At 43.5% G+C, this 21,579-nt stretch overlaps 1 protein-coding gene across 1 annotated transcript; it reads left to right on the top strand.

Annotated features, from left to right (window-relative positions):
* Positions 1-1,997: 1,997 nt before the first annotated feature.
* Positions 1,998-21,233, top strand: KLHL42 (kelch like family member 42). Its single transcript, XM_077807421.1, has 3 exons — positions 1,998-2,884; positions 18,798-18,991; positions 20,773-21,233. The coding sequence occupies exons 1-3, from the start codon at positions 1,998-2,000 to the stop codon at positions 21,222-21,224; spliced, it is 1,533 nt and encodes a 510-aa protein (XP_077663547.1). The 3' UTR covers positions 21,225-21,233.
* The last annotated feature ends 346 nt before the right edge of the window (positions 21,234-21,579 follow it).

Genomic DNA, 21,579 nt, shown 5'->3' with positions numbered 1-21,579 from the left:
CTATGATGTGCTGTGCTGATTCCCATTCCCCATCTTCAGAGTGCTGTGATGAGGACAGACTACACAAGCCGATGGGTCTTTTTCATCTTCAATTTATGTCACTCTGTACCCTTGACATGTGGTTGTACTTGAATTAAACTCACTTCATGTCTGTTGCTGCAAATATTCATGTGCTGCACGCTTGTGACTAATCACATTGAAATCAATGACATTACTCACATGCATAAAGTTAAGCATGTGCATAAGTATTTGTACGATCTACTTCTAAGTGGTAAACTCTTATTGCCACGTAGCATAGTTTTTCAATACTTTTTGTTATTTCTATCCCAAGGAGTACAACCACCAAGGAAACAAAACAAACTATCATCTGTAAGATGGTGATCTTCCAAAAAGTAACGTTTCCTATTATTATTTACATTACAGTATTGCTAGGGCCCCACCAAATTCACGGCTATAAAAAACATGTCACTCATTAAGTTTGTTATTTCTTTAAGGAAATAATTTACACCAGTTTATTATGATAAATGAAATTACCCAGACATTTACATTTAAACACACTGGATTAGATGAAAACAATAAACAATTTTATTAACTACAAAGAGCTTTTAAGTGAGTACAAGCAATTAGTTATAAAAGTCAGTAATAAAGATGAAATGCTTTCTAGTCCCTAGTTTAACAAACTATATTAGATTCAAGCAAAAATTCTCACCACATGCTTCCAGCAAGATTGCTCACCAAACTTTTCAGGTCAGGACCCCTTTCACCCCAAATCCAGTGACTGTTTTCCTTTGTATTCTTAAGTGTGATGCCAGACAGGGGGCGGGGGGTGTCTTCGGGTGTTTGCCCCCTCCTTCTAGAATTTCAGTCCCCCTCCTGAAAAAACATTTCCAGCTAGGAACTACAAGAAAAAGAGTCTGTGTAGAAGGATGTTCCCTTCTGGGTTCTTTTACCTGTTTGAGCTTCTTTTGTTTTCTCTTTCTGCTTAATGACTCTGTTTCCCACTTGAATGCAAATTAAGGCAAGCACACATTCCTTTGTTTGGGACAGACTTTTGCCTGGGCAGCACTGTGTGGTTTGGAAACTGTGTTGTTACTATCATACATCGGCAAATTATGAGTTTTCAAATGATACCTTACAAGGCACACCTTGTACAAAGATTATTATAATTGTGTATAAGGGATAAGGGTGGATGCTGTCACAGCCTCAACAAAGATCAGGGGCCCACTGTCCTAGGCACCATACAAACAACACAGCTAAGAGGCAGTCCCTGCCCCAAAGAGCTTACAATCAATATAGCCAAGACAGCCACAGAGTGGGGGAAATGGACTACTATCCCCAGGATGAAACAGGAAGGCTGGGGCACTGCTATGAATTACACCCAGCTGGCCCAAGTTGCAGTATGGTGCCTTAACTACAAGTCCACCCTTCTCTTCTTCCATCAGCTCCGTTAACCAGCGGCTTTGGATAGGCGCCTTATCGCGTGAGAGCAGCCAGGTCCCCTTTCTAGAGGGAGGAAGAGCAGAGGCTGTTGGACCAGAAACTCCCTCATTTTAAATGGCTCTGAAGGCAGGGTTAAAAGCCTCTCAGACCCATTCCGTGCTGCGGAGCTCCTTACACCCAGGAGGGGCACTGCTCAGGGCTGCCCTTGGCCCCCTGCGGCCCGGGCTGGAGAAGCGGGAGGGGGGGCCCAGCCAGGCGCACAAACCGGAGGAGCGTTTTAAATCTCTGTTTCCCCATTTCCCCCCCCCCACGGCCGGGAGGCTGCGGCTGCTGGTGCCTAGAGACGCGGGCTCCGGCCTGAGGCAGAGCCCGGCCCGCGCGCTCCGACGTTGCCTTTTTAGGGCTGCGCGCTGCAGGCTGGGGCCGGGGCCCGGGCCGCCGCCAGAGGAACCAGCCCCGACGCTGGCTGCGTCCCCCGCCCCCGCCGCGGCTGCGTCTCCCGGCGTGCGCTCCCCTCCCAACCCGGCAGCGGGCGAGGAAGGAGCCGGAGCGGGGCCATGTCCCGCGCGGAGCCGGCTGGGGCTGGGGCTGGGGCTGGGGCTGGGGCGGACGGGGAGGGGGACGAGGAGGAGGTGGTGCGGATCCGGCTGGGGGACAGGTGCTACCCGGTCTGCAAGAGGAAGCTGATCGAGCAGAGCGACTATTTCCGCGCCCTGTTCCGCTCGGGCATGCGGGAGGCAGGGCAGGGGCAGGAGGAGCAGCAGCTGCGCGGGGGGCTCAGCGCCCTGGGGCTGGAGCTGGTGCTGGACTTCATCAACACCTCGTGCCTGGCCCGGCTGGAGCAGGAGGAGGGCGGCGAGCAGGAGCCCCCTCTGCTGGAGGAGCTGATCGAGGCCGCCTCCTACCTGCAGGTCACCCCGCTGCTGCGCCTGCTCCTCTCCCAGGTGAGGCTGGGCAACTGCCTGGAGCTGCACCGCCTGGCCCAGGTCTATGGCCTCCAGGACCTGCAGGACGCCTGCCTGGACTTCATGGCTGCCCATTACCATCAGGTGCTGCGGAGACCTGAAGCCCGCCCCCACCTGCTCCTGCCCAGCGCCCTCCGGCAGCAGCTGATGGAGAGGCGGATGAAGGGCACCGCCACCCTCCTGGCTATCGGAGACTTTGTGGGTGCCTCCTCTCTGGGCCTGGCCCCGCGCCGCCACCTGCAAGAGCAAGCCCCTTGGTCTATGCTGAGGTATGATGAGGTGGCCCAGAGGTGGCTGCCCTTGGCCAACAACCTGCCCCTGGATCTCGTGAACGTCCGAGGCTACGGGTCGGCGATGCTGGACAACTACCTGTTTGTCATCGGGGGCTATAGGATCACCAGTCAAGAGATATCGGCTGCCCACTGTTATAATCCCTGCATAAATGAATGGAGTCAGATGGCTTCAATGAACCAAAAGAGGTAAACCCCCACATGGTGCATTACCAAGATATATCCTATTGAGTGTGAGTCTCATCAACACCTACACAAGGTGCAGGGCCTGATTCACCACTGCCCTGCTCCTTGTGGAGTCAACTCCATCAGTGTTAAGCAGTGCTTGACTCTTCCCTTCTCTTCCTTTTTGCTGGTGTTAATGACAGTACCCAAGGAGCAGAGGGGTGATGAATCAGGCCTCTAGGATCCAATAGGCTTTGGAGTCTCCAAATATCTGTCTTTGTTTAAAACAGAAATTCTTGGTAAAATAATGAAGGTAAAAGTCTTCTCCCAGTCTCTGCATGGCGCCTTTTGGCTCAGTAATCTGGACTTCTTACACACATAGAAATCCCATTGGCATCAATGGCATGCATGTATGGAGTGCAGAACGTCAAGAGTCCAAATCCACCAAACAGAGTATTATTTGTATCGTGGTAGTTAGACGTTGTGCTAGGCACTGTATGTGCATGCTATAAAACCTGTCCCTGCCCCAGAGAGCTTATCATTTAGTATACCTGGGGAAAATTTGTTTTCCCAGAAATTGATTCCTTCCATCATCAACCCCCTCTTCCTGCTTCTTATATTGTTTTTAAAAGCTGATGAAGTAGCTTTTGTAGTATAATTGTATTATAATTGTCAGTGGAAGTGGCCCATGTAACTCAAAAAGAACAGGAATACTTGTGGCACCTCAGAGACTAACAAAATTATTTATTTGAGCATAAGCTTTCGTGGGCTACAGCCCACTTCATTGGATGCACAGAATGGAACATATAGTAAGAAGAAACAGATATAGATACATGTGCATACAGAGAACATGAAAAGGTGGAGTAAGAGGCTAATTAATTAAAATGAGCTATTATCAGCAGGAGAAAAAAACTTTTGTAGTGATAATCAAGGTGGCCCATTTAGACAGTTGACAAGAAGATGTGAGGTTACTTAATGTGGGGAAATAGATTCAATATGTGTAATGACCCAGCCACTCCCAGTCTCTATTCAAACCCAAGTTAATGGTATCTAGTTTGCATATTAATTCAAGCTCAGCAGTTTCTCATTGGAGTCCATTTCTGAAGCTTTTCTATGGCAAAATTGCCGCCTTTAAATCTGTTACTAAGTGGCCAGAGAGGTTGAAGAGTTCTCTTACCTGTTTTTTAAATGTTATGATTCCTGATGTCAGATTTGTGTCCATTTATTCTTTTGCATAGAGACTGTCCGGTTTGCCCAATGTACAGGGCAGAGGGGCATTGCTGGCACATGATGGCATATATCACATTGGTAGATGTGCAGGTGAACGAGCCCCTGATGGCGTGGCTAATGTGATTAGGTCCCATGATGGTGTCACTTGAATAAATATGTGGACAGAGTTGGCATCGGACTTTGTTGCAAGGATAGGTTCCTGGGTTAGAGTTTTTGGTGTGTGGTTGCTGGAGAGTATTTGCTTCAGGTTGGGGGGCTGTCTGTAAGCGAGGACTGGTCTGTCTCCCAAGATCTGAGAGAGTGAGGGATCATTTTTCAGTATAGGTTGTAGATCTTTGATGATGCGCTGGAGAGGTTTTAGTTGGGGGCTGAAGGTGACAGCTAGTAGCGTTCTGTTATTTTCTTTGTTGGGCCTGTCCTGTAGTAGGTGACTTCAGGGTACTCTTCTAGCTTTGTCAATCTGTTTTTTCACTTCAGCAGGTGGGTATTGTAGTTTTAAGAATTTAGCCTCTTACTCCACCCTTTCATATTCTCTGTATGTATATATATGTGTGTGTGCATATATATGCATGCACATACATACAATCTTACTATATGTTCCATTCTATGCATCTGATGAAGTGGGCTGTAGCCCACGAAAGCTTATGCTCAAATAAATTTGTTAGTCTCTAAGGTGCCACAAGTATTCCTTTTCTTTTTGCAGATACAGACTAACACGGCTTCTACTCTGAAACCATGTAACTCAGTATTTTTTGGGATTAGTTTTTTATTGATTTTTTTCATAAAGTAATTGATAATGACAATTAGAAAAAAGGTAAACGTTTTACAGCTTGTATATGTTTCCAGCTGGTGCATGCTTCAAAGCATTATCAATAGAATTATGCAATTACACTATTTTACAAGTTGTTAAAGCTGCAAGACTAGACAAAACTAAGGAAGTTTGGGTTTTCTTTTTTAAATTCTTATTATAAAACTGAATATATTTATTGAATACATACATTCTCAACATTCGTCTTTTTAAAAAACAAAACAAAACAGTTACAGCAAAAACAGCTGATCTCTTAAAATTTGGCATGTAAATAGTCCTCATTGAGTTTTTGAAAACTAGAAGATTTTAATAGGCCCTGATTCTGCATTCTCATCTTTGCAGGTAGACTTCTGTGAATGTGCAGAACACTTGACTTCAGTGGAATTCTGCATAGGCATAAGGGTCAACCCATGCAGTGTCTCATTGAAGTCAATACCTGAGCATGGATCCTACATTGATCAAATTGCAGGACTGGAGCCTTTAGTTGTAAGATGAGCGTGACAGGAGTGATTTACTACATCCTATGCTTCTGGTGCATAACAAGTGTGTGCTTTTCAAAACAAGATCTTTTGTGTTTTTTCACCTGCACCTTCCCACTCCTGACCAGCTCTCCTCCCCTGCCACCCTTTTTTAATTCATTGTATCTGAAATGATTTAATGTATGTATTATCCTTAAATTGCTATATACATCTACGGTGCTGTAGAAATAATGCATGGTAACTTGAACACAGATTTTTTGAGCTATGTGCCCCTGACTGAAAAGGGTCATCTTAGAAGTTTGAAATCATCCACAAGTGCTGATACCTCTCCCCTGACTAGAGAGAGTCTGTGGGAGTTGAAGGCATTTAGTATCTTGCTGGATATAACATTCATGCTTATTTCAGAGTAACAGCCGTGTTAGTCTGTATTTGCAAAAAGAAAAGGAGTACTTGTGGCACCTTAGAGACTAACCAATTTATTTGAGCATGAGCTTTCGTGAGCTACAGCTCACTTCATCAGATGCATACCGTGGAAACTGCAGCAGACTTTATATATACACAGAGAATATGAAACAATACCTCCTCCCACCCCACTGTCCTGCTGGTAATAGCTTATCTAAAGTAATCGTCAGGTTAGGCCATTTCCAGCACAAATCCAGGTTTTCTCACCCTCCACCCCCCCACACAAATTCACTCTCCTGCTGGTGATAGCCCATCCAAAGTGACAACTCTTTACACAATGTGCATGATAATGAAGTTAGGCCATTTCCTGCACAAATCCAGGTTCTCTCACTGCCTCACCCCCCTCCAAAAACCCACCCCCATACACACACAGACTCACTCTCCTGCTGGTAATAGCTCGTCCAAACTGATCACTCTCCAAGTTTAAATCCAAGTTAAACCAGAACATCTGGGGGGGAGGGGGTAGGAAAAAACAAGAGGAAATAGGCTACCTTGCATAATGACTTAGCCACTCCCAGTCTCTATTTAAGCCTAAATTAATAGTATCCAATTTGCAAATGAATTCCAATTCAGCAGTTTCTCGCTGGAGTCTGGATTTGAAGTTTTTTTGTTTTAAGATAGCGACCTTCATGTCTGTGATTGCGTGACCAGAGAGATTGAAGTGTTCTCCGACTGGTTTATGAATGTTATAATTCTTGACATCTGATTTGTGTCCATTTATTCTTTTACGTAGAGACTGTCCAGTTTGACCAATGTACATGGCAGAGGGGCATTGCTGGCACATGATGGCATAAATCACATTGGTGGATGTGCAGGTGAACGAGCCTCTGATAGTGTGGCTGATGTTATTAGGCCCTGTGATGGTGTCCCCTGAATAGATATGTGGGCACAATTGGCAACGGGCTTTGTTGCAAGGATAAGTTCCTGGGTTAGTGGTTCTGTTGTGTGGTATGTGGTTGTTGGTGAGTATTTGCTTCAGGTTGCGGGGCTGTCTGTAGGCAAGGACTGGCCTGTCTCCCAAGATTTGTGAGAGTGTTGGGTCATCCTTTAGGATAGGTTGTAGATCCTTAATAATGCGTTGGAGGGGTTTTAGTTGGGGGCTGAAGGTGACGGCTAGTGGCGTTCTGTTATTTTCTTTGTTAGGCCTGTCCTGTAGTAGGTAACTTCTGGGAACTCTTCTGGCTCTATCAATCTGTTTCTTTACTTCCGCAGGTGGGTATTGTAGTTGTAAGAAAGCTTGACAGAGATCTTGTAGGTGTTTGTCTCTGTCTGAGGGGTTGGAGCAAATGCGGTTGTATCGCAGAGCTTGGCTGTAGACGATGGATCGTGTGGATGGATCACGAAAGCTCATGCTCAAATAAATTGGTTAGTCTCTAAGGTGCCACAAGTACTCCTTTTCTTTTTGCGAATACAGACTAACACGGCTGTTACTCTGAAACCTGTCATTATGCAAGGCACTGCATTTAGCCGTATGGAGTGGAAATCTATCAACTGCATGAAAAAACTTGCACAGATACAGACAGACATCATCTTCATCATCAATGGTTCCCTCAACCCACCTAGCAATATTGTTAACCTATCCAACTATACTCTCAGCCCAGCAGAAGCAGCTGTTCTATCTCGGGGCCTCTCCTTCTGCCCCTCCACCCCCATGAACATGATACAGTTCTGTGGTGACCTAGAATCCTATTTTCGACGTCTCCGACTCAAGGAATATTTCCAAAATACCTCTGAACAACATACTAATCCACAGAGGTCTCCCTACCAACACTACAGAAAGAAGGATTCTAGGTGGACTCCTCCTGAAGGTCGAAACAGCAGACTGGACTTCTACATAGAGTGCTTCCGCCGACGTGCACGGGCTGAAATTGTGGAAAAGCAGCATCACTTGCCCCATAACCTCAGCCATGCGGAACGCAATGCCATCCACAGCCTCAGAAACAACTCTGACATCATAATCAAAAAGGCTGACAAAGGAGGTGCTGTTGTCATCATGAATAGGTCGGAATATGAACAAGAGGCTGCTCGGCAGCTCTCCAACACGAGTTTCTACAAGCCATTACCCTATGATCCCACTGAGAGTTACCAAAAGCAACTACAGCATATGCTCAAGAAACTTCCTGAAAAAGCACAAGATCAAATCCGCACAGACACACCCCTGGAACCCCGACCTGGGATATTCTATCTACTACCCAAGATCCATAAACCTGGAACTCCTGGGCGCCCCATCATTTCAGGCATTGGCACCCTGACAGCAGGATTGTCTGGCTATGTAGACTCCCTCCTCAGGCCCTACGCTACCAGCACTCCCAGCTACCTTCGAGACACCACTGACTTCCTGAGGAAACTTCAATCCATCGGTGATCTTCCTGATAACACCATCCTGGCCACTATGGATGTAGAAGCCCTCCACACCAACATTCCACACAAAGATGGACTACAAGCCGTCAGGAACACTATCCCCGATAATGTCACGGCTAACCTGGTGGCTGAACTTTGTGACTTTGTCCTTACCCATAACTATTTCACATTTGGGGACAATGTATACCTTCAGATCAGCGGCACTGCTATGGGTACCCGCATGGCCCCACAGTATGCCAACATTTTTATGGCTGATTTAGAACAACGCTTCCTCAGCTCTCGTCCCCTAAAGCCCCTACTCTACTTGCGCTATATTGATGACATCTTCATCATCTGGACCCATGGAAAAGAAGCCCTTGAGGAATTCCACCATGATTTCAACAATTTCCATCCCACCACCAACCTCAGCCTGGTCCAGTCCACACAAGAGATCCACTTCCTGGACACTACAGTGCTAATAAACAATGGTCACATAAACACCACCCTATACCGGAAACCTACTGACCGCTATTCCTACCTGCATGCCTCCAGCTTTCACCCTGACCACACCACACGATCCATCGTCTACAGCCAAGCTCTGCGATACAACCGCATTTGCTCCAACCCCTCAGACAGAGACAAACACCTACAAGATCTCTGTCAAGCTTTCTTACAACTACAATACCCACCTGCGGAAGTAAAGAAACAGATTGATAGAGCCAGAAGAGTTCCCAGAAGTTACCTACTACAGGACAGGCCTAACAAAGAAAATAACAGAACGCCACTAGCCGTCACCTTCAGCCCCCAACTAAAACCCCTCCAACGCATTATTAAGGATCTACAACCTATCCTAAAGGATGACCCAACACTCTCACAAATCTTGGGAGACAGGCCAGTCCTTGCCTACAGACAGCCCCGCAACCTGAAGCAAATACTCACCAACAACCACATACCACACAACAGAACCACTAACCCAGGAACTTATCCTTGCAACAAAGCCCGTTGCCAATTGTGCCCACATATCTATTCAGGGGACACCATCACAGGGCCTAATAACATCAGCCACACTATCAGAGGCTCGTTCACCTGCACATCCACCAATGTGATTTATGCCATCATGTGCCAGCAATGCCCCTCTGCCATGTACATTGGTCAAACTGGACAGTCTCTACGTAAAAGAATAAATGGACACAAATCAGATGTCAAGAATTATAACATTCATAAACCAGTCGGAGAACACTTCAATCTCTCTGGTCACGCAATCACAGACATGAAGGTCGCTATCTTAAAACAAAAAAACTTCAAATCCAGACTCCAGCGAGAAACTGCTGAATTGGAATTCATTTGCAAATTGGATACTATTAATTTAGGCTTAAATAGAGACTGGGAGTGGCTAAGTCATTATGCAAGGTAGCCTATTTCCTCTTGTTTTTTCCTACCCCCTCCCCCCCCAGATGTTCTGGTTTAACTTGGATTTAAACTTGGAGAGTGATCAGTTTGGACGAGCTATTACCAGCAGGAGAGTGAGTCTGTGTGTGTATGGGGGTGGGTTTTTGGAGGGGGGTGAGGGAGTGAGAGAACCTGGATTTGTGCAGGAAATGGCCTAACTTCATTATCATGCACATTGTGTAAAGAGTTGTCACTTTGGATGGGCTATCACCAGCAGGAGAGTGAATTTGTGTGGGGGGGTGGAGGGTGAGAAAACCTGGATTTGTGCTGGAAATGGCCTAACCTGACGATTACTTTAGATAAGCTATTACCAGCAGGACAGTGGGGTGGGAGGAGGTATTGTTTCATATTCTCTGTGTATATATAAAGTCTGCTGCAGTTTCCACGGTATGCATCTGATGAAGTGAGCTGTAGCTCACGAAAGCTCATGCTCAAATAAATTGGTTAGTCTCTAAGGTGCCACAAGTACTCCTTTTCTTTATTCATGCTTATGTGGATCCAGGGGTGCAGGGACTATTTTTATAGTGGGGGTGCTGATCATGGAAACCATGTATATGGTGTTTGTTATTACTACATCAGGCCGGGGGGGCGGCAGCACCCCTAATTCCAGGATCACTGCATGGATCAGGCCCTGCAGGCATCCCTTTTTCTCTTTCCTCTGCCTCTTTGAGTGGGGAACTAATCCCAAGACTAACCCCTTATCCTCATGACCTAGAGAGAAGTTGATCCCTAGTCTTCTAAGTATTTACAAGAAGCAAATTTGCTTCTGAGAAACATGCATTGGTGCTGTATATTCTTTCTTTTTCTTTTTCATCTTTAAAATGCCTAAGTGCAGAAATATTAAGCCTGTGCAAATTAAAATGTTTAAAAAGTCAGGAAATGCAAAATTAAAGGTTCGTGCAGCAGCAGCAAGTTGGACATGTTGCATATATGTAGTGTATTTTTCTCTTCCCATTTTCCTTGTTTGTTGTATAAGATAATACAGATAAACCTGACAATCTGATTATCTAAATTTTGGGTTATCCCAAATTAGTTTGTGAAATTGATATTATGATAAAGTTTCAGATGTCCCTGAGTCATGTGCATAGTCAGAGTTTACTTGTAATTTACTCTTTTTTAATGTATATCACAAACTATAAAGGATGTGCAACATGCCTAAGTCAATATTGCTGTAGGGACTCTAAAGCATGCATTTCTTGAGACTTTAAAAGAAATGGTGATATCTTAATATTGTGTTAACATCATTTTTCTTTTTTTCACTCCATGAGAGAAATGACACTGGATAAAAATGTAGATTTTTTTTTAAAAAGAGTGCTTGAAGTTAGGGTCCTAAACCCATCTTTAGGCTCCTCAGTAAGTGGCCTTGCTTTCAAAAGTGCCCAGCACTCTGTGCCCTAATCTACACTGAGGGGGGATCGATCTAAGTTATGCAACTTCAGCTACGTGAATAACGTAGCTGAAGTCGACGTACTTAGACCTACTCACTGCAGAGTCTTCACTACGATAAGTCAACTGCTGCCGCTCCCCCATCGACTCTGCCTGCGCCTCTTGTGGCAGTGGAATACAGGAGTCGACGGGAGAGTGCTCGGGGGTCGCTTTATCGTGTCTAGACCAGACGCTATAAATCAACCCCCTCTGGATCGATCGCCACCTGCCGATCTGGCGGGTAGCGTAGACATGCCCTGTGACTTCAGGCCACTTATTTAGGTGCCTAAGAATGGATTTAGGCACCTAACTTTAGGCACCTTTAAAAACAAAACAAAAAAATCTTAGCTCTATTCTCTTATCAGATTCTGCAGAAGCAATCCTACTCTAATGTGAATGCATTGATTGATTGGCCTTTGGCACCATAAAATATAAGCAAACACATGGACATCTTATATCAATGAAACATACAAGAAAGTACAAGTATTACAACATAAAAGGCCCAACAATGAATCCACTCTCCCGCCTCAAAAACTCCCATCCTAGTTATGAATCAAGCAGGCAAGCTTTTGAAAGCCTGACTCTTCTCTCTTTGTAGCTTGCTTGCTTGACTTTTTTATGGGATTTATTGCCAGAGAATTTTAGCATTATATAAGCATTAATGAATGAAGCATCAGAGACATTATCCTTACAATAACCCTGTGAGGAATGGGGAGTATTATTATCCTTATTTTACAAATGTGGAACTGGAGTACGTAGATTTAAGTGACTTGATCAAAATCACAAAAGAAATCTGTGGCAGAAGCAGGAATAAATCCCAGCTCTCCAAGGTCTCATCAAGTTCTTAAACCAAAGACCATTCTTCCTATTCCAGAGGGCCCTGTCTCATTCACTATGCATCATCCAACTTCTGCATTGAAATCTGGCAGGGGCTCTGCTGAAAATAGTGTGTTTGCCATGCAAACTAAGACCACATCATAGGACTCTCAGCATGTGGGCCCTTCCCTGACGATGTCTTGCTGCTAGCTGTGGAGAGTTTCACCCCAGGAACTGATGACAAGAGTAATCCTGCAATCATAATCCCTACAGTCGTCTCTATTCTCTTGAGATCCTGGATTCTCAACAACCTGAGACAATTCTACAGAAGTGCTTCTGCCTCTTGGGTATATAGTGGCAGCCAGTGAACATGCAACACTCTGACCAAACAGTCATGGAGAGCGGGGAATTGTTGCCAAGGGGACTCTTTCAAAGGTCTGTTTTTACAAAACATGCCCTGCGGTGTTTAATGCCTGCATAGAGTAGATCGGGCTTGTGGTATTAAAGTCTCATGTACTTTACAACATCCCCTATACACTTGTCTTTTTAATCACATGTCTGAAGATGTGTGCCATGCGTCAGAATGGAATAGCAGTTGAACGGTCCCACCTCTAAGTGGAGGACTGTATTACAAACGTGCAGACGCTGCCTCAGCCAAATCAGTCCTAGAACTTCATGACATTTATGCTACATAGAGAGATGCTGCAATAAGAGTATGGTTCATTTGTACATTATATTTTAGTGTGTTACTCCTGGGGGAATTCTGTGCAAAAAATTTAAAAATTGAGCACCAAAAAGTTAAATTCTGTGCACAATATTTTAAAATTCGTCATATTTTATTTGTCAAAATAACACAATGTAGTCACTCTGGTTTGTTATTTCAGTAATTTATTTAAACTACGCTACAGTGGGTGGAGAATGGGAGTGGGGAGCATTGGAGGAAATCCCCAAACGCCCTTGCTTAATAGTAAGGTAGGTAGGGATGACCCTTGATTTCTAGTTATTAGTCAACAAATATATGCAGCCATATGCTCAGTGTTACATCATAGGCAAGAGAAAGTGAGGGCTGGGGAATCAAACTCACAATTTATAATGGCTGCTGACCGTCTCCAGAAATGTTAGTAGCAAACAGTTCATGGATACATTTTGATGATAGGAAATTTTTTCAGTCCAAAAATTTAGACCAGTTGTAATCACAAAAGCACCATAAACATTTATAAGGCCAAACTGTCCCTTATTCCCCTCTGGCAATGTGAAGGAGCCTTAAAACTTTTACACCTGTTTTATACTCCTGAGGAATTCACAAAGACAATGGGAAAAATTCACTAAGCAGGCAGGCTGCTACATTCTGCTGTGCCTGAGGGGACAGAGCCTGCTCCACGCCTATCTCCTCAGAAACACCCTGAAGCCCTGCCCCATCACGCCAAGCGTGCTGCAGTAGCGAGCGAAAGAGATAGAATGTCTCTTCTTCTCTTTCTTTCGTATGACTGCCCAGCCTGCCCTCCCAGTGCTGATTTATGTTTCTACAGGCTGCTCCAAGCCAACCTGCCTGTGCTGCTGGGGAGGGGCGCATGACCGCTCTTGCAGCTTCCCTGAGCTTTTCTGTCAGAAGTCATTTTTCTGCAGGGAAGCAAAGAAATCTGCAGGGGACATGAATTCTGTATATGTGCAGTGATGCAGAATCCCCCCCGGGGTAGTGTGTGGAGTCTTAGTCAAATAAACAGGCCATTTGCTCAGCATGCTTCCAAGGAAGGGCAGTCACATGTTCTTCTGTTGACGGGAGCTTGGATCAATTGGTACTATAATACTCCATGGATCAATGTTGCATACACTGAGGCAGGGTTCCTGAACCCATTGAAGTTGGTGGCTTGACTCTGATTGACTTTTTGATGTGCCCTGCATTTGGTCCCAAGTGAGCTGAAATACTTCATGGCCAAAAGAAGTGAGTTGAGGAGTAAGTTAATTCATTGTGCTGAGTGGCTACTAATAAAAGGATTGCCCTGCCCTTAAAAATGTCCTGGATTTTATAATGAGGTCCTAAAGATTATTGTAATTCCAGTCCAGTTTATAGCTGTGATCTAGCCAGCTACTTAAGTGTCTCATCACCACAGTATCAAAGTGCCTCACAATCAGTAATAGGTGTTGCGAAGATAAAAATCTGTGTGTGGTAGAGCAGTGTTATCCCCATTTTACAGATGAGAACTGATGCACAGGGCAGGTTAAGTGGCTTGATAAGTGTCATGCGGGAAGTTTGTGGCTGAGTTTAACCCAGTCTCTTGAATGCCAGTCTAGTGCGGGGCCCTGTTCACTAGATCATACTTACTACCTCTGTAGTTATGTTGTTCAACAAGCACTGTTGTACTGAAACATCATCTCTATAGAACTGGCTTGAGTGTTATGAGCGGGGATCCTAGAAATCCATTTGCCACAGAAAAACATGGAATTTGCATTTTTTCAGACAATTTTTAGTTTTTACATTTTGTGAAACAATAAAAACATACATGAATTAAATTTTACTGAAAGTATCAGTGTCACTTATTCAGTGTGAACAACCTCCTCCTCTTGTGGTTGGTTTTTGAATGTGTTTTAAATTTCCAGTGGAACCCCGTTTATCCAATCTAATTGGAACCGGGGCCGGATTGGATAATCAAAAAGTCAGATTATCAGGAGAACTGGCAAAGAGCTTTCTATCCCTTATTTTAAGATGGGGGAGGAGCTGACTGCCCAAGCTCTGTTCCTGTCAGCCCCAGGCAGCTAGTGGCTCGGTTAATACTGAGAGCCAGACACCAGAGGCTCGGATAACTGAGGTTCTACTGTGTATCAATAAAACATTGTGTTCAACTGATAACTATATATATGGTGGCTAGGGAAACTAAAATTCATTGTTTCTTTTTAATCACAGAAAAATGTGGATTGGGTGGGGGGTATCAGAGAATTTTGGCTTTTTTATGACAGAAAACTAGGATCCCTGGTTATGAGGAAGTAACTTCTCATGGTAAGTCATGCTCTTGGGGCCCAGTGGAGTTAGAGAGAAAAAGCACTACCTCTGAAAGAGAGAGGGAGATAACAAGGAACTTTAGGGATTATGTAGTGATAAACAGAGTCCTTGTCCCTTTTGTTTTACTTAGTGACACTGCCAAATGAAATTTACTAAATATTATGCCCTTAGAATCCCTGCCTTCTGAGCCATCCTGGACTGTATTTGTAATTGTTATTTTGCTCCAAAATGAGTGATGTGTTGTGTTTTTTTCTGGTAGATAATATCCCAGGGTTGGAAGGCCCTTGTAAACAACAGCCTGGGAGCATGCAGATGCTGTACCTGAGCTGCTGCCACCTGCAGGGCTTCCACAGGGAGACAAGAGCTGCTCCTGGTGAAATCATAGAGGATTAGGAGACGTTCAGGCTGCCTCCTGAAGAGATCTCCTCTTCCCCACTTCCATCCCCTCACTCCCAGTTCCTGTGTGTCAGGAATTACTGCAAACACTTCCACTTTAAAAGCTTTTAGGCCAGATTCATCCCAGGCATATCTCTTGCTGGGCCAAGGCTCCAATGGAGGATGCAATACATGAGAAAGATCCAAAATGAAAGGTAGAAACAAACTACAGTGTACTTTCAGTCATCCGAATGTCATGGGGGACATGGATTTTGTTTAGATAATCAAGAGGGTAGGAGCTATTCAGTAACAGGATTGCCTCCCCTTCAGCTGCGGGCTTGTCCTACTCTTCCTCACAGTCCTGGCTGGGGGTTTCCTGTGCTGCGGGAGGGCCGGTGACACCTGATTCCTGCAGGCGCAAGGTGCGGGGTGTAGCAGAGACCGTCACCAGGATTCTGCTCTGTCCCACTTAGACCACAACCTTCCTTGTTCCTGCAGAGATTGGGTGTCACTGGTAGTGCAGGAAGCCCTCTGCAGCTCCACTATCATGGACCTGCTCAATCGTTCCCATCACAGCAAGACCACAGAAGGCCATTCAGCATCAGGGTGGCCTCCCCCACAGCTGAGGGCTCGTCCTCCTCGCAGTCCTGTCGGGGTGGGGGGGCGGTCTCTGCTCTATTCCCCAAACCTCTGTATTAGCCAAATCCTTTCCTTGTCCCCCAGCATGAGAGACATGGGGGGCAAAGAAGGGATTGGACAAGAGGATTTTGGGCATAAATGGAGATATACTGTACTCATGCAGGAAACCTAAAATGCGGTGGGATTTATTCCTGTAGCGTAAATGCCTCTTCCTGTAATCACACTTTCATGAGTCTCTATCGCTGATGTAAATAGTTTTCAGCTATAAAAATAAGGAGGCAACAAATTTGTGTGGAACCTTGGGATTAAAATGTGTGACATCCAAATGAGGGGCATTTGAAAGGTATGATTCCTGGTGTAACTCCTTTGAAGTCAGTGGAGTTACATCAGGAATGGATTTGACCCAATACTGAACTCAGTGGTTCCCAAACAGTGGTCCATGGAACACTGGCTAGTGGTTATGGGAAGGTGGTTTGTTGTATGGTGCTTGCTTTCCTTGTTTCTAGCTGCTGAAGCACATTAAAAAAAGATTAAAAGGCATTAAATCCTTTCCTAACATTAGTTTTCCATAAAAGCAATTGCTGTAATTGGCGCACAAAGGCAAGTGGTTGTTCAAGGCAATCTCTCTATTAAGTTAGGGTCCAAGCGTTGACAAAGTATGGTCAGTGCCTGTGAGTAAAATAAATATTTTAGTTAGTGCTGTAGGTAGATTTCCCGTATTTGAGGGGTATGCTCTGAACATCATGTTAACCAATGCTGAAATCAGATATGTAATTTGAACACTTTAACATGAATATATGACGGGAACCCCTTCTAGGCTAATAGGAGTTGAAGGTTGTGCCATACGTCATTCACAAAGTAACCTTCCCTAGATTTGCAACAAGGCCTCCAGTTATACAGATGCCATCAGACAAATGTGATATTAATGATCTCCCTACAACTAAAGCAGCAAGGGGCCACATTTTCTTGTGATTAGAGCAGCTAAGTCTGACTAAGAAGACATGAGTTCTATTCCATTATGACCCCGTGACCTTGGATTATTCATTTGTCTTCTCTGTATCTTAGCTTTCTTCATCTGAAAAATGGTGTTAATACCCAACTTTGCAAAGTGCCTTGTGGCCGTCAGGTGAAAGACATTGTATATGCCCAAGTTAATTAATTTTATAAGACCAGAGCTCTGCTCCTGTCCCTCTATAACACACAGACAAACACATTGTAGACTTGCGAACATTTTAGTAATTTTAAAGGATATGCTTAATTTCTAAAATGTACTTATAGTCAACCTATAGTTCCTCAGATATGGAACTCCAGTAATGCATATGTGTGTCTATTCTTTTTCTTCCTGCTATAGCTTTTAAAATAGGTACTCCTCTTTGAAACTCGAATGTTTTTGCAAGTAATTGCTCTCATTTCATACCCATTATTGCCACTTAAGTCCAGATTCTTTAAACTGGAAAACATAATGACTGTAGACCCGAGACATGCAGAGTGACTTAATAATAAACGACAGCACAAACAGAATCAAAAGCAAATAATTCTTTCAGAGAAGCATTTTCGTTTCCAGAGCCGTCTCAGGATTACAAGAACAAAATGATCCTACCTAGAAGGAGACTTCCTTCCTCCCCCCCTTTTCACTTCCCCAAATATATTTAATACAAAAAATTGCAGGGCAGTCTGCTGCCAGACAGCATTCATTTTGTTCAGACAAAACCATGCATATCTACTTAGGCAGTATTCTTACAGGCTTGTATTAACCTCATGCTCGCACTGAGTGGAACTCGCCTTTCGGTGTACAGGACAGCACATAGCTAATGCACCACTAAAGCCTTTACGGGCTTGAATGGGATATTGCATTGGCCTTATGCTGGTCCAGTGCACAGAGATAAATTTCACCCATTGAATTTATTAGGAGAATTGCCTGAGTAAAATTTGCTGGATCTGGCTCAGAACAAGTTGTGCTGAAGGAGCAATTTTATTATCCATTGATCCCATTCTGGATCTCTTTCCCATCTTGCTCCTTTGCTTCAGTTTTTATGTGTCTTCCTATCTCCCCTTTTTTCTGGTCTTTGGAATGTTTCTCCATGCTTTTTTTTTTTTTAGAGACACAAGTTGCAAAGTGATACCGCAATCACTGGAAAGTTTCCCTCTGCAGCCTGTGAAATATACAGGACACAGTGGATTAAATTGGGAGGGGAAAACATAGAACTTTGAAACTGTTACCCCAAAAACAGATTATTGGTATATTGAGCTCAGCATCCTGTGTTAATCTGTGGTTTCAGAAGAAGGTGTGAAAATATCTAGCCCTTGACTGCTGGGAAGAATACCAAAATGTGTTACTTTCAGGGTGATTGTGGTGGTGAAAGTAAAGAGAGAAATATAGAGAGGAGATATTCATCTTCGTCTTCTGCAGGGTGTCATTCACCCTGTAGTAAAATAAATACCTATTGAGACACTATCACAGACCAGGGACAGTGCTCAATTTCAGGTATTAATCTGCTTTTGCATGAAACTCCAGGAACTGTGACTGGAATAAGGGGTGTGTGTGTGTGCTTCATAACAGAATACGCACACATAAAACACAACACAGCTAGAACAGATTACTCTGCTGAATAGCTACATTTAAACTGTATTGATTTGAAATCTAAGTATAAAATGTTAAAAAAGCTCATCATTATTATTTTTTCCTATGTGTCCTCAGTGTGCTCAACCGTCTACAAATATAAAGGACACAGTTCCTCTCCCAATGAGCTTACAATCTATTTTTGACACAGACAAAACAGTTTACACTATAATATACTGGCTGATGGTATAAGTGATGATGATACCTTGGAACCTTCATAAAAATAATGTCCTTTCCTTTCTTTGTTTTTTCTTTCTCATGCTAGCCATTTCATTACTCCAATCTGTGTCTTCTAGGTCCAATTTTAAGCTTTTGGCTGTAAATGGGAAGCTCTATGCCATTGGTGGTCAGTCCCTTTCCAATGTGGAGTGTTACAGCCCAGAGCACGACTGGTGGAATTTTGTGGCATCTATGCCAAACCCTCTTGCAGAATTCTCAGCTTGTGAATGCAAGGGCAAAATTTATGTTGTTGGGGGATATACTACAAGAGGTAAGACACATTTCTTTTAAACCCTATTGTTTTTAAAGACCACAACCAATTTGTTCAAGACCAAAATTTAATCTGCCTTTAAAGATGAAGTGGAAAGCTCTAAAAATAAATACTGAAAATAACCTAAGAGTAAACACTTGGATAGAAAATAATTGACAGCCAAAAATTACAAACCAGGGTGCCTGTAGTTAAAGTGGCCTGACTTTTAAAGGAATTACATATGCTCGGCACCTCTGCAAATCCTAAAACACTTCAAGACATGCAAATCAGTCTTCTCCTTTTTAGGGGTTTAGTGGTTGCAGATGAAACAAAGGTCTCAGCAGCTAAAACCTTTTGTTTTCTTTTAAAATAGCTTCCTTATTGTAATGTATTCTCTTAGCGATCTAAGATCGCAAACAAGCTTTTTCATTTAAAAAATAAAATAAAAGCACTTCAGTTCACCTTTTAACTGTTACAAGCTGGTGTTTCTATTGCTCTGACAAGAAAATAAACAGAAATAGCAATTGTTTTTATGTGATACAGTTAAATAGAAACCTGCTTTCTTCCGTCACTGCTCTAGTCTCCCATTGCGGTGCAGTGTTCCTGTACTTTGTAATGACAAAAGCAGAGCTGTGTGCATTCCTGCTGACGTGATCAGTGACTGTGGTGCATGGATGGGGAAGAAATAAAAAGGAAACACTGGTTGCATCTACTCTATTAGAACTGTTAGTCTGTATCAGGAAAAACAGAGAGTCAAGTCAACAGTTGACAAGAAGGGAGGAAAAATCACTTTTGTAGTGCTAATGAGTTCAGTGTAATCAAGGTGGCCCATTTCAAACAGTTGACAAGAAGGTGTGAGTATCAGCAGGGGGAAAATTATTTTTTGTCGTGACCCATCCACTCGCGATCTTTATGCAGGCCTAATTAGATGGTGTCCAGTTTGCAAATTAATTCCAGTTCTGCAGTTTCTCGTTGGAGTCTGGTTTTGATAGCCCGCTTCCACCTTAATTCAATTGGCTCATTAGCACTGACCCCCCCACTTGGTAAGGCAACTCCCATCTTTTTATATGTTGTGTATTTATACCTCTACTGTATTTTCCACTCCATGCATCTGATGAAGTGGGTTTTAGCCCACAAAAGCTTATGCCCAAATAAATTTGTTAGCCTCTATGGTGCCACAAGGACTCCCTTGTTGTCGTTTCTATTAGAACTGTGGAGGAAAACAAATATACTTAGCTCTTCTCTATTTGTCCACATTATAGTTTTCCACAGCACCATTCACTGTAATGTCTCGGTGCTTTACAAGTAAATTAAACTGCATGGTAAGGTCTAGGGGACTTCATGGAGTTTTCTGCTTTCCCTCCCTTCCCCCCAGTTACAGGATGCATTGGCTGAGATCTGAGAATATCTTCTGCAGGGGGAAGTGGAGCAATTTTCAAGTATCAGTCAGTGATCAAAGATTAAAAAGAAACACACAAGCTAACACGTAGGAATTATTCAACTAAGCCCCCAGCTCCCTTCATACCACTTGGATCATGTAATCAGTGTGCCAAAAGTGTTTTAAATCTTACCCTCCGCAAAAGAAAAAAGTGATCAGAGACTCCAGTCTGAAAAAGGAAAAGATTGTCAATCTAACACTTCCTTGTAAATAAGAGAACACATGACAAGCAGGGTTGGAAGACACATTGATTATTTAGAACCAGTGTGAACAACAGATAGTATTACAGATTGTCTGATTGACATATGATAGTCCTCTACTGATGTGTTTGGGTTTTTGCATAAACATCTCTCCTTTTTTTCAGACAGGAATATGAACATTTTGCAGTACTGTCCCATCTCTGACTGCTGGACCAACTTTGAGCTGTGTGATGTCCACATTCGCAAACAGCAGATGCTCTCTGTCGAGGAAACCATCTACCTGGTAGGGGGTTGTATTCATGAACTGGGACCTAACCAAAAATCCAGCCAAAGTGAGGACATGTTAACAGTGCAGTCTTACAACATTGCTACCAGAGAATGGCTCTACCTCAAGGAGAACACGTCCAAATCAGGTCTCAACTTGACTTGTACTCTCCATAATGATGGGATCTATATAATGAGCAGAGATATTACGCCATCTACAAGCTTGGAACACCGGATTTTTCTTAAGTATAATATTTTTTCAGACAGTTGGGAGTCACTGAGACGCTTTCCGGCCTTTGGACAAAACATGTTGGTCTGCTCTGTATATTTGCCCAATATGATAGAAGTGTAATTACACCATTTCCCCCCCTTTCACTTCATGAGTCCTTTTTGGAAAAAATAAATTATTTTCATTTCTGAATGGGACGTGGTCACATAGCCGATGCATAAAATATTGGTTCTGTTTTAAAAAAAGAAAAAAAAAAAAGGTTACAAAACTCAATATTAATAGAGAGATTTTCAGGATTTTTGAAAATTTCAACTACTTTTTGTTGTTGTCTTCAGTTTAAATGATGCCAAGCAGTGTGTGCAATCCAGATACAACAGCACTGTGTTGGTACCTGTTATAGGTATCATAAAGTGAAACTGATCAGTCTGGTTTTACAGCCCCATTTTAATGAAATTCAAAAGATAAAAAAAGCAGGATA

Source organism: Eretmochelys imbricata, chromosome 1 (genome assembly GCF_965152235.1).
Source record: "Eretmochelys imbricata isolate rEreImb1 chromosome 1, rEreImb1.hap1, whole genome shotgun sequence".
Lineage (NCBI taxonomy): Eukaryota > Metazoa > Chordata > Testudines > Cheloniidae > Eretmochelys > Eretmochelys imbricata.
This window is presented reverse-complemented; position numbering and strand designations above follow the sequence as displayed.

Bases quoted from the DNA above. Each gene is read 5' to 3' on its own strand.
- KLHL42 (XM_077807421.1), top strand. From the start codon at position 1,998: ATGTCCCGCGCGGAGCCGGCTGGGGCTGGGGCTGGGGCTGGGGCTGGG. The intron at 2,885-18,797 runs GTAAACCCCCAC...TGTGTCTTCTAG, and splicing joins GCTTCAATGAACCAAAAGAG to GTCCAATTTTAAGCTTTTGG. The intron at 18,992-20,772 runs GTAAGACACATT...CCTTTTTTTCAG, and splicing joins TGGGGGATATACTACAAGAG to ACAGGAATATGAACATTTTG.